The following is a 12,267-nucleotide window of genomic DNA, read 5'->3' as shown; positions in this document are numbered from 1 at the left end:
CATTGAATGGGGTCAAATTGATCCGAAAGGTAACAGGAGGGTTAAACATTCTGTTTAGGATGAAGATGTATTAATGTTCCATATGGAAGAAAACTGCTAAATAACTGCTAAGTTGCAGCACCATTGTATAGAAGAATGTATAAATGTATATATCCGTCTTTTGTCATAAATCTCTATGTTCTCACAAAATATACCGAGAATATCGGTCATATGTGATTAATCATGATTAATCCACAAAAACCTGTGATTAATCCGATTAAAAATTTTAATCGTTTCACAGCCCTAATATATATATATACATGACTAATGTATATATATATACATATATTTATATATATATATATACATGACTAATGTATATATACATATATATATATGTATATATATACATGACTAATGTATATATATACATATATTTATATATATATGTATATATATATACATGACTAATGTATATATACACTAGCTTACGAATAATGAAACATTAGGGCCTGTCTGACGAACCTTTTCTGTCTCTATGTTGTTCTGACATTAATATTGTCCCGGCCCCGCTCCGTCACCCTTTACTGTCTCTATAATAAAAGGCATAAATCCTCAGAAAATAATCGTAAAGAAAAATGAGCAGACCGCTAAAAGTTATAATCTCTCAAAGCAAAAGTAAGATGTAAGAGTGATTAAAGTGAACTTGTATAACTCTATCTGAGATTAGATAGGAGATGTAACGATTAACTTGATGAGATTGTTCTCCACGATGACTCTCTACAGCTTTGCTCCTTCTCCATCTATCTATCGATCTGCAGATACAATAATTGTGTAACCGATCGTAACTTTTCCTCCTGCAGCTTCAGCCATCGACAGCTGAGGTCATGGACACAGGTGTCATCACCTTCCCTTGCCCTACCCAGGTGAGCCGCGCCATAGAGACATGTTTCAGTACATGCGGTGTAATCAAGGTCCTGATACGATGGTTTGAACTGCAACTTCTTTTCCGCTCTCATCCCAGGAACGACCGCTCCTGCGCACAAAGAACAATTCCCCCGCTGAAAGGGAAGGCCGAGTTTACAGCAACGCGTCTACACCAACCGACGCTGTGAGTCTGTCCTCTCACTTCCTGAACTAAAGTGTGGAACTGCAGCACAAACAATTAAACGTACTCAAGGTCACTGCATGTTTTTCAGGTTATGGGTACTGAGATACCTTGCACAGACCTCAGTCCATCTCCCACGACACCCACTTCAGGTTGAACCTTGTTTTTTGCTCTTCTTCTGCTTTTGTATTTTGGGAAATGGAGTTCAATCCAACCCCTTTATTCTCTGTGTAGTTCATGAACTCCGACCTGGAGATGTCAAGGTGGTGGCAGCGCTAGGCGACTCTCTGACAGTGAGTGTTTCCCTTCTCCTACTTTTTATTGCTATGGTCTAAATATCAGAATCAGAATCAGAATCAGAAACAGGTTTATTGCCAAAGAATGAATGTTTTCACAAACAAACGAGGAATTTTTTTTGGTGCAACATTTGGACATGACAAACAACAATCAGGAGGAGAGGGAGGAGGAGGGTGGTAGTCCTGGGGTGACAGTCAGTCAGTCCCGGGTCCATTGATGAAAGCTATTGGTGTGGCGGGGTCATGATGGAGCCTCCTCCGAGGGTCAGGGTGGGAGGTCTTTCTGTGACCAGTGAACAGGACCTGAATTGCAACCGATAACCCTATATATGTTTATATATACTGTATGAATACAGATTAAGACCAGATATACAGTATATACATATATTTGTGGGTTGACGTGTGCAGATATCACAACACAACAACCAAGGAATGAACCGCTGTGAGATCATTGTAGATTATAAGACTCTAATCCAGAAAAAGTACTTGCAGATCTCCATCACTGCAGGATCTGGATCAATAAAAAACGTCATGCTGTTTTTCTGCAGGCGGCCAATGGTGCGGGCGCCAAGACAGACAACCTTCTGTTGCTGTTGAATCAGTACCGAGGAATGTCGTGGAGGTAGGACCAGCTCGAGTCCACCTTGAAAACAACAACCCATTGTGTCATTCTGTGAGCTGCCTTTGAAACCAGTTGTCTCTTCACTCTTCAGCATTGGTGGTGATGAAAACATCACCACAGTGACCACTCTGCCAAGTATGTGTATTTCCTATTTATGTCTTCTTTAGAATTGCAAAAGCCTCGCCTAAAATTAAGTTACGTAAAATTGCTTGCTCAAAGTTTCTCCAATCAAAGATCAGATATTGGCCTTTTGTCGCACTGCATGGTCACCATTATGATCGGCCTCTGCAGTCCTCGTCTTTATGTCCGAGTGACCTGAATCATTTATATGTTTTAGGACGCCCTTGATTATCAATATTGATACGACATCTTCATTTTTCTTCTACAAGTCCAGGGGTCCCCAAACTTTTTCCTGCGAGAGCCACATAACTTTTCCCTTCTCTGATGGGGGGTCAGTTTGTAACAGAAAAAGTGTGACGATCGCAGGGTGCCTAAATCATACCTGCAAACTCATGAGCGGTGAAAGATGTGTGTGTGTGTGGGGGGGGGGGGGGGGGGGGGGAGGTGACTTTCTTTTCTTTTGTCACCACACCTAAAATCAGAAAGCGTCTCTGGTATTGTTCAGGGGGCCGGGCCAAATGTGGAGGCGGGCCGTATCCAGGCCGCGGGCCGTAGTTTGGGGACCACCACTGTACAAGGCGTGCACAGTAATGTGTATCATGTGTGTGTGTGTGTGCTTGTTCTCATCGTCCCTGTGTGTGTGTCCTGCAGACATCCTCCGGGAGTTTAACCCCTCCCTGACCGGCTTCTCAGAGGGGATGGGTAGTCAGGACTCTCCTCAAGCCTTCCTCAATCAGGCTGTGGCCGGAGCCACCAGCAGGTCAGTCACAACATCAGTATTTAGATTTGACTCTGATTCACCCTTTAGATCTTGATAAATAAAACCTTTGCAGATCTTACGCAATACAAGAACAATAATTCTACCATCAAACTTGTATATTTGCAGTGACATGGTGCACCAGGTGCGTGTCCTCGTGGACAAAATGAAAAATGATTCGGTAAGGCCGTGGCTCCGGGTAACAATACAGGAAAACACATGCGCTCATGTGACCTTTGTCTTGGTTTTATATTACAATTCCTCTCAATTCTCCTTACAGCGAATTGACTTCCACAACGACTGGAAAGTGATCACCATGTTTATTGGGGGCAACGACCTCTGTGACTTCTGCACAGACAGCGTAAGAACAGCAGTGATTCCGTCTGTTCTTTCTTTAGCATGAGGCTTTGCTTTGTCCCCATATGACTGTTGTGCTCTTCCATTAGCCACAACAATATATACTTAGGCTCTGTTGACATTTCAAAAAATGGGGTTCAAGATCTACTTCATAATTCCTTTGTTCATATGGAAAGCCTGGATAATCTAAACATGTATAAGCAATGTGTTTTATGTCTGCAAGTGACAATTATGATCATTTGTGTTGTCAATAAAATGTCAGACATATTCACATTGTTCCATCAACCATCATAAATGACAAAGAAAACCAGCAAATCTTTCATGTTTTGTCTTGAAAAGTTAAAGACGTTCCCCCTGTATATTTAGGATTAGTATTAGTATTCAGTTTTTAGTGTTTTGTTTTGTGTTTTATATTTATTTTCATTGATGCTCTGATGTGCACCGCTGCTGTGATTTTTGAAATGTCCCCACTGTGGGACGAATAAAGGAATATCATATCATCATATATCATATCATATATCATATCATATATCATATATCATATATCATATATCATATCATATATCATATCATATATCATATCATCATATATCATATCATATATCATATATCATATATCATATATCATATCATCATATATCATATCATCATATATCATATCATCATATATCATATATCATATCATATATCATATCATATATCATATATCATATCATATCATATCATATATCATATCATATATCATATCATATATCATATCATCATATATCATATCATCATATATCATATATCATATCATCATATATCATATATCATATCATCATATATCATATATCATATCATATATCATATCATATATCATATATCATATCATCATATATCATATCATATATCATTTATCATATATCATATCATATATCATATCATATATCATATCATATATCATATATCATATATCATATCATATATCATATATCATATCATATATCATATATCATATATCATATCATATCATATATCATATATCATATCATATATCATATATCATATCATATATCATATCATATATCATATCATATATCATATATCATATATCATATCATATATCATATCATATATCATATCATATCATATATCATATATCATATCATATATCATATCATATCATATATCATATATCATATATCATATATCATATCATATATCATATCATATATCATATCATATATCATATATCATATCATATATCATATATCATATATCATATATCATATCATATATCATATATCATATGTTTTGGGTCTTGTCTACTTCCACAGGTTGTGTTCTCCCCCAGGAATGTGGTTGGTCACATCCGCGCCGCTCTGGACGTCCTCCACAGTGAAGTATGTTTTCGCCTTCATCACACGAACAGACAAGTTCAGTTTCAAAGTCAGAATCCAAACGACAGGCAGTCTTCAGACTCTTTTCTTTTTGTTGTTGTTGTCCAGGTGCCGCGTGCCGTCGTCAATCTGATCGAGGTGTTAGACATTGTCCCCCTGCGTGATCTGCACAATGATAAAACTCTGGGCTGTCCCACCTGGTTTACGAGGTCAGTGATTTTTTTTATTTGGTCGCGTTCAACCAAAACAAACTGACAAAGTCATTCTTTCAAAGTGATAATGTTTATGTTTCAGCTTAATTTGCCCCTGCATACTGAAGCCCAAAAGGGGATCCTCTGAACTCCAGAAGGTCAAAGACCTCAATAAAGCTTATCAGGTACACAACTAAGAATATACACATATAAGAGATGTGTTGTCCATATTCTTAAGAGCTTAAAATGTATCATCATTATAATTAATTTCACTTATATGCTTCAGTATATACTGCATTATTATCTTTTATTTTATTATTTTAAAGTTTTTTTTAAAATTAGTTTATGTTATTGTTTGAATGTGGAGCTAAATATATAGTAAGACGAGTTCTTTATTTTTATTAATTGGGAAGATATGTCAGTCAAACTTTTCTTTCTTGGTATCTTGCTGTGTTCCCTCCAGCATGCTGCGAGAGAGCTCGTTGACTCTGGGCGGTATGACACACACGACAACTTCACTGTGGTGCTGCAGCCCTTCTTCAGGGAGGTTATCCTTCCCAGGTTAGAGGTAACCCACCTGAAACATTACATATTCCTTAAGTTTGTATTCATTGATTTGAGTCTTATTTTTTTAAAGTTTCTTCCTTCTCCTTTCTTTTTAAAAGGATGGCCGGCCTGATCGCTCCTACTTTGCACCCGACTGTTTCCACCTGAGCCAGAGAGCTCACACTCTCATGGCTAAGGCTCTTTGGAACAACATGGTAGCATTTGCTTTATTTTAAGACAATAAATGATGTTTATTTATGCTGTATTTATCCCAAATACATCCCTGACTCTCACAATCTCCAGTTAGAGCCAGTGGGAAACAAGACTTTTACACAAGACTTCTCAGCTGGCATTGATCTGAAGTGTCCCTCCAAGGTGACTGAGTCCAACCGCGTATCAGAACTAGTTCATAACGCTGTTTTATCTGTTGGTGTTCTGACATGCTTTTGAATATTTCTTTATTAGGCCAACCCATTTTTAAGGACTGCTGTCAACAGTAACTACACCTTTCCAGGGCCTCCCCCCACTCCTGCTCCGAGGACAGTAGGTCATGGTTTCTTTAAAATATCATTATTATCTATGCATGATGTCAAAACTATAAAACCCTAAAACATGTCCTTCTTTAGAATTGGGGAAGTGACTTTTCCTGCGTTGACACAGCTCCATCCAACTCTGTGCCCACTTCAGGTCAGCATTTCAAGGTGTCACTATTACCGAAAGGCAAACAGAGGTCAGATGTCAAATCAGCTCATTTTGGATATCTTTAGCTCACAGGTTACGCCCAGCCGACGTCACGGTGGTGGCTGCTCTGGGAGACTCTGTAACGGTATGTTCGTACACAACATGTGACCGAGACTTGTGTTCATTTTGCTCAATGAAAAGATCTTAACCCAAGGCCCATGTATGTATCATTTTCTCTAAAACATCTCAGGTTTGACTTGATACACTCATTTATCCTTGTGTTTGTGTGTTTTGTCTCTGCCTCTTTGCTTTCTCTCTTTATTTTCTTCCTGTAAAGCAAGATTTTAAAATGCATTACTCCCCAAGTGGCGACGCAAATGATATAATAACTATCGACAGAAATGGGATGGATTAGTTTGTGCAAGTAATAACAATGTCATATCAATTTGTAACTTTTTAGCCGTAGCTGCATTTTATTTTCTCGGGCATTATTTTTTCCGACACCCAATTTCTGCAAACCCCAGGTTGTCATACGTGGTATCGTTTGTAGCTTAGAAAGCATTATTAAGTGAATGGATCAGAGAGAAAAACAGAGAAAATGATGACCATCTTTTTCTGCATTCAGGCTGGATTTGGTGCAAAGGCAAAAAATCTCCTGGAGCTAAGAACTGAGTACAGAGGGGTGTCGTGTAGGTGAGACACCGCACACACACTACACACACACAACACACACATGTACGTTGCATTGTGATCATTATATTCATTACTTCTCTTTTCATCCCAAAGCATTGGAGGAGACAAAACTCTTGAGACCGTCACAACGTTACCCAGTAAGTCCCGAGCCTTCTCTGTGTGTAATGCGTCGCTGCACCACGAGATGGCAGATTTGAACTGTAACGAAACCTCTTCGTCTTTGGTGCAGTGATCTTCCTCCTTCTTTTTTCACATCAGATATCCTTAAAAAGTTCAATCCTAAAATCAAAGGGGCGTCAAAGGGACAAGGGACCCGGCGGACCGGCTTCAACATGGCGGTATCAGGGGCTAAAATAGCGTGAGTTCCCACATTCCGCTGGTCTATCAGGTGGGAATGGTTGACTTGTGGCATGTTTTAAGCATTTTGTCCACTTAATATCATACAGAGGAATCCCAGAGCAGGTCCGACGCCTGATAGATACCATGAAGGATGACACTGTGAGTTTAACAAGTGGTTCTATACTAAATAATGCACACATAATACACTTTCTGTGACCACACATTTGATGTGCAGTAAAAGTAACATTTGTTGTCTCTCTCTGTCTTTCTGATACTTTCTCCATCGTTTCAACAAAAATAGACGCTGGATTTTGAGAACGACTGGAAGCTGGTGACCCTCTTTATTGGAGGCAACGACCTGTGTCAGTACTGCAACGACCGGGTGAGTTGCTTTGAGGAGTTACATTACATCACATGTCATTTAGCAGACGCTTTTATCCAAAGCGACTTACAATAAGTGCATTTCAACCTAGAGTACAAACTAAGAACAACAAGAATACAGGCGTTGTCACAAAGATGGAAAGGCAGGACGGCTAACGGATGAAGGACGTGTTCAAAGCCCTCCCCCGGGTTCAAAGCTTGTCTCGCCGTGGCACAGTGGCCGATCATCCCGCCGCGTTGTGCGACGCCCTGAGTGGAGCCGTCTCGTGGTATCACTGTCCAGATGGGGCACTGAAGCAGAATAATCAAGCTTTGTGAGCAGCCCTCCCCTAATTGTTTGATTGTGTCAGAGTAAGATGAGAGCAGACATGGTTTCTTTTCAATGAACACATTCTGTCACACAGAACCCCCCCCCCTTCCTCTATCTCGGCCTCTGTCTGCATGAAACCACGAGGCACAGTGACCGGCCTTGTTCTCCACGAGGCGTAAACAACACAGAGGTCAACCCGAACCCTCTTCCTCCTGTCTCGACTCGCACTTCTTCTTCCTCTCTTTCTTTCTCCTTTCTCATTTTGCCTCTCCCTTTCTTTATCTCTCTTTCCCTCTCTCTTTCTCTCCTCTACTCCCCTCGCACACCATTGACGGTGTCGTCTCTCTTTTAATGTTTGTGCTTCGAAGCAGAATATCAAAGCACAGCATCAATCTGGGACGAGCTCTGAGGCAGCGGCATCTTCGTGTTGTTGCTCGTACGCTCGTACATGTCGGCTCTTTTACTTGATGTGCACTTTTTAGCTCCAAACTTGGCCAGTTTCCCCTGAATTGTGCCTTAATTCCCTTGACAAAAAAGGCATGAGATTAATCGTGTTCACTGTTGGTTAGTAAGCTTTGGGCTTTGGGTGTAACTGTATTATTCTTTTGTTCTCAACACTCCAGGCCTCTCTGTCCCCTCAGAACTACAGCCTTCATTTGATGACAAGCTTGGATATCCTTTACAAAGAGGTAAAATAATGATGGTATCGACCACAAAATGACTTTTGATTGTACAGCAATGTAATGGACAACAAAAATGCACAGTTTCACCTGCCAGATAAAACCGGTTTGCATGTTCTTGTCTTCTGGCTGTAGGTTCCCAAGACAATTGTCAACATCTTGGAGATCCTAGAAATTGAAGGCCTTCGCAGGATCCACAGGGATAGTCTCGGATGCAACGTGGTACAAAAGTATGAGTCCAAAGCAAACAGCACTTCTCTTCATATTGATCTAATACCTAGCCAATCCAGCAAAGAAATATATTATAATGTGGTGCTTATTAAAGGATACCTCATCCATGACTCAATGACACATCATATCGTGTGTCATATGCAAAAAGTAGCACTATGTATAAAGTGTTGATTTGATTTTACTATCCGAGATCAACTCTTTTTTTCCACCCCTAATCCTCAGGTTAGTCTGCCCATGCTTCTTGTTACCAGGAGAGGATTCCCTGGAGCTGGCTGAAGTCAAGCGGATCAATCGAGAACTGCAGGTAAACAGACCGTGTGACCCGCATCTAGTTAAAGTCCCCTGTCCATTCAAAAAGGGGTTTTGCATATTTGTATTTCCCTCAGACTGTTCAGGATGATGTGTGCACAGACGTTGACGCTCGGTGGCTGTTTTCACATTCCTCTGCTGAAAGGGGGGCGTTTCTTAAATCTGAGTTTTCGACATGTATTAGATTAGATTAGAAAACTTTATTAATGGAAACTCATGTACCTACAAACATCGCGACTAGTTAGGAAGCCCACCATGGTCCAATGTGCAACAGACATCAGTGTGACATTTATTCAGTGTTGTAAGAGGCATCTTTTCTTCAGTGTTACATTTTTGTAGTGAACATTTGCTTTTTCATAGATTCAAGATTGTTTAAGTGAATAAGAAGCAGATTTTTCAAACGAGGTCACTGAACTTTTGCGGTCTTTCAGATTGAGACGGAGAAATTGGCGTACGGAGGCCGCTACGACGGGAGAGAGGACTTTGCCGTGGTCGTGCAGCCCTTTTTTAAGAACTCCATCATTCCTCTGAATGCTGTAAGTCTTCTGCGTACCCCTGAGCCTCCGCTGAACTCCACACATACAGCCACATAGCTTGGCTTTAGGACAACGACAAGCCTTGGACGTGTCATTTCTTCTCCAGGACGGCAGAGCCGACAGCAGCTACTTCTCGGTGGACTGCTTCCACTTCAGTGAACGAGGACACGCAGAGATGGCTGCAGCGCTCTGGAGGAACATGGTGAGTCCGGCAAGGCGGCAGGTCATGAGGATATTGTCATATTCATTGAATGTGTTTTAACTCTAAATCTGTCCCTCTGGTCACATGACATCTATTACACCTGTCCATCCTGGAGAGGGATCCTCCTCTGTTCTCTCCTCAAGGGTTCTTACCTTTTCCCCCCCTGAAGGGTTGTTTGGGAGTTGTTCATGATCCGATGTGAGGTCAAAGGTCAAAGGTCAGGGATGTCTATGTGTACAGATTTTAATGCACTCTGAGACAAATTTGTAATTTGTGAGAATGGGCTCTACAAATAAACTGAATTGAATTGAATTAATGGCTGACTGTTTGAAAGGGGAAGGGTTGTGGATGAGTCCACAGGTGGATCACGAGACAGTGGGCCCCTTCGCCTCTCTCGACTTCGTGGTTGTTTACCCTCTTTTTGTGGTTTTGTGTCTCTCTGTGGAATTGTTGTGTCTCATTGTCGTTGTAATTGTTTTTAGTCTTTTTGAAGTATGTTTCGCATCATTTCATAGTCGCCGTGCGTCTCCTTTGTCTCTTTGCAACTTTTTTGCATCTCTTTGTAGTTGTTTGTATCTCTTTGGAGTCATTTTGTGTCTCTTCGTAGTCATTCATGTGTCTTTGTGGTCATCATTTTTCCCGGTTGATACATGTCCCTTTGAGTGGCATTTTGTAGGTGGAGACCAGGGGGGTCCCTAACACGTGTGGCCCCTGGGCCAGCGAGGCCCATTCAGTAATTCATCCATGGATAAGTCTTTCTAAATAAGAACATGTCTCTACAATGGAGTCTGAGCAGAGATGTACTGTGTTGTATCTGTAGTTGGAGCCAGTGGGTAAAAAACAGACATACAACAACTTCACAGATTCCAGAAATAACATCAAGTGCCCCACTGAGGTAAGGAAGCTGCCACACAAGCACTTCTCACATGCTACTGCTGACCCACTCCATACAGTTGGTGCATAATTGTAAATAATGGTTCATAAAAGTGGGTGTGATGGAATAGAAGACCTTCCCTCTTGTTCCAGGAGCATCCTTACATCTTCACTAAGGGGAACAGCTTGCCCAGCCCCAGCACCCCAGCACCCACAACTCAGAGCACGGCCCTGCCTCCCAGCCCAGGTTGCACAGATGCTGTGCCGGTGTGGCTCGCTGCTGTGCTGGCCGTGACAGGTCTTCTGATTGGCTGGGCTGTCACCTGGCTCCTCCTCTCCTGCAGAGCCAAGAGAAAGAATCAGAGGATGGCGGCTACAATGGAGATGAGGGTCACCGTGTTTTAAAGAGCTACTTATGGTCGTTTTGCACCGGACTATCCAAGGACCAGAACTAACAGAACGAGATAGCAATAATTACAGTTGCTGTGATAATTAGCAGGTCGTTTTTCACAATAAGACATGATTAGATAGCCCTGACAGCTTCGACCAAGTTGATTTTTCTCTTTGAACAGAAACTATTCCTGGATGTAGGGGTGGAAAGTTACTGCAGTCTTCACCTCAGGAAAGCAATAAATAAAACAACAGAATGACACTCCATTATAAGTCTGGCAGTAAACCTGATTGAACATTGGATTTCAATGTTGTAGCTGGTCTTACAACGCAATGCAATGCAGTCACCAACCACTAATCAAACACAGGAGATTTCATGTGCACAAGTAAAGGCTGAAATGACCGGCTAACGCATTACTGCTGTTATAATGGTATGCATGTGTGATATATGTGGGCTATAATACAATCACTACTTAACTTCAAATGAAATTATCCTGTTTTTGCATTCACTGCTGCTACGTTTAACCAGGATTTTCAGATAAGGGTTGTGGAGTACACTTCTGAAAATATGAATATTATGAACATTGTGTGGATTTTGTGCAATGATGAATACTTGGAAAGACGATGTAATTATTGTGGCCTTCCTCTTTTGTATAAGGCCTTTGACATTGAAACATTCTCCATGTGTTTTTAATGTTATTTAGAATAAATGATTTGCAATCATTCATATGAACTGTTGAAGTGACATCTGGACATGACCAGTCCTGACATGTTATCGTCTGCCTGTCCAGGAAGACAGAAGATATAGAATATCACCACATCATACATTACACAAACCACCCATGCACAGATTATTCTGCTTGCATTCCAGCACACATCAGCCTGCATGTACGACCATCATCATTGACGCCACTGAGAGAGAACACTACATCCTAAAAGGGGTTATGTTAGGACTTCTGAAGAAGAGGTGTTTGTGCTTTACTTAAATATTTTTATTTTGTACCCGTTTATAATTTTCTTTCACTGCATTTCAAATGGGAACATTGAACTTTTTACTCAACAAAATTGATTTGAGAGCTGAAGTTAGTACTTTGCAGTCGAAGCTTTCACCAACAAAACATGTCATGCAAATTAGGATATATTATACACAACAATCAATACAATAGTTAGTATTAACCCAATAATACAATTATTCTTGACACATGTATGCATTATGATAATATAAAACCTAATTATTGAAGGGACGGTTGTGTTCAAGCTCCTGCAAATTCAGAATAACATCAC

The 12,267-nt window shown here is 40.7% G+C and overlaps 1 protein-coding gene across 2 annotated transcripts in view; it reads left to right on the top strand.

Annotated features, from left to right (window-relative positions):
• LOC130201444 (phospholipase B1, membrane-associated-like) overlaps nt 1-11,708 on the top strand; it is a 29,948-nt gene extending 18,240 nt beyond the window's left edge. Inside the window, exons 15-44 of one of the 2 annotated variants that reach the window (XR_008833183.1) lie at nt 843-905; nt 1,004-1,090; nt 1,179-1,239; nt 1,322-1,380; nt 1,932-2,005; nt 2,097-2,140; nt 2,777-2,885; nt 3,012-3,063; nt 3,163-3,243; nt 4,559-4,624; nt 4,730-4,830; nt 4,916-4,997; nt 5,276-5,380; nt 5,478-5,573; nt 5,662-5,733; nt 5,824-5,901; nt 5,985-6,045; nt 6,126-6,184; nt 6,665-6,732; nt 6,826-6,869; nt 6,991-7,090; nt 7,179-7,230; nt 7,373-7,453; nt 8,386-8,451; nt 8,578-8,672; nt 8,896-8,977; nt 9,414-9,518; nt 9,625-9,720; nt 9,864-10,615; nt 10,747-10,770. Coding sequence is in view for 1 of the 2 variants with exons in the window: in XM_056426463.1 (XP_056282438.1) it covers nt 843-905; nt 1,004-1,090; nt 1,179-1,239; nt 1,322-1,380; nt 1,932-2,005; nt 2,097-2,140; nt 2,777-2,885; nt 3,012-3,063; nt 3,163-3,243; nt 4,559-4,624; nt 4,730-4,830; nt 4,916-4,997; nt 5,276-5,380; nt 5,478-5,573; nt 5,662-5,733; nt 5,824-5,901; nt 5,985-6,045; nt 6,126-6,184; nt 6,665-6,732; nt 6,826-6,869; nt 6,991-7,090; nt 7,179-7,230; nt 7,373-7,453; nt 8,386-8,451; nt 8,578-8,672; nt 8,896-8,977; nt 9,414-9,518; nt 9,625-9,720; nt 10,541-10,615; nt 10,747-10,998 (2,466 nt within the window). In the remaining variant the exon portion in view is untranslated. Of the gene's footprint in view, nt 1-842; nt 906-1,003; nt 1,091-1,178; nt 1,240-1,321; nt 1,381-1,931; nt 2,006-2,096; nt 2,141-2,776; nt 2,886-3,011; nt 3,064-3,162; nt 3,244-4,558; nt 4,625-4,729; nt 4,831-4,915; nt 4,998-5,275; nt 5,381-5,477; nt 5,574-5,661; nt 5,734-5,823; nt 5,902-5,984; nt 6,046-6,125; nt 6,185-6,664; nt 6,733-6,825; nt 6,870-6,990; nt 7,091-7,178; nt 7,231-7,372; nt 7,454-8,385; nt 8,452-8,577; nt 8,673-8,895; nt 8,978-9,413; nt 9,519-9,624; nt 9,721-9,863; nt 10,616-10,746 lie in introns of both variants that reach the window. The other variant, XM_056426463.1, reaches the window with a different exon arrangement.
• The last annotated feature ends 559 nt before the right edge of the window (nt 11,709-12,267 follow it).

The sequence above is a fragment of the Pseudoliparis swirei genome, chromosome 11 (assembly GCF_029220125.1).
Source record: "Pseudoliparis swirei isolate HS2019 ecotype Mariana Trench chromosome 11, NWPU_hadal_v1, whole genome shotgun sequence".
Lineage (NCBI taxonomy): Eukaryota > Metazoa > Chordata > Actinopteri > Perciformes > Liparidae > Pseudoliparis > Pseudoliparis swirei.
The sequence above is the reverse complement of the archived record's forward strand: the minus strand, read 5'-3'. Positions and strand labels throughout refer to the sequence as shown.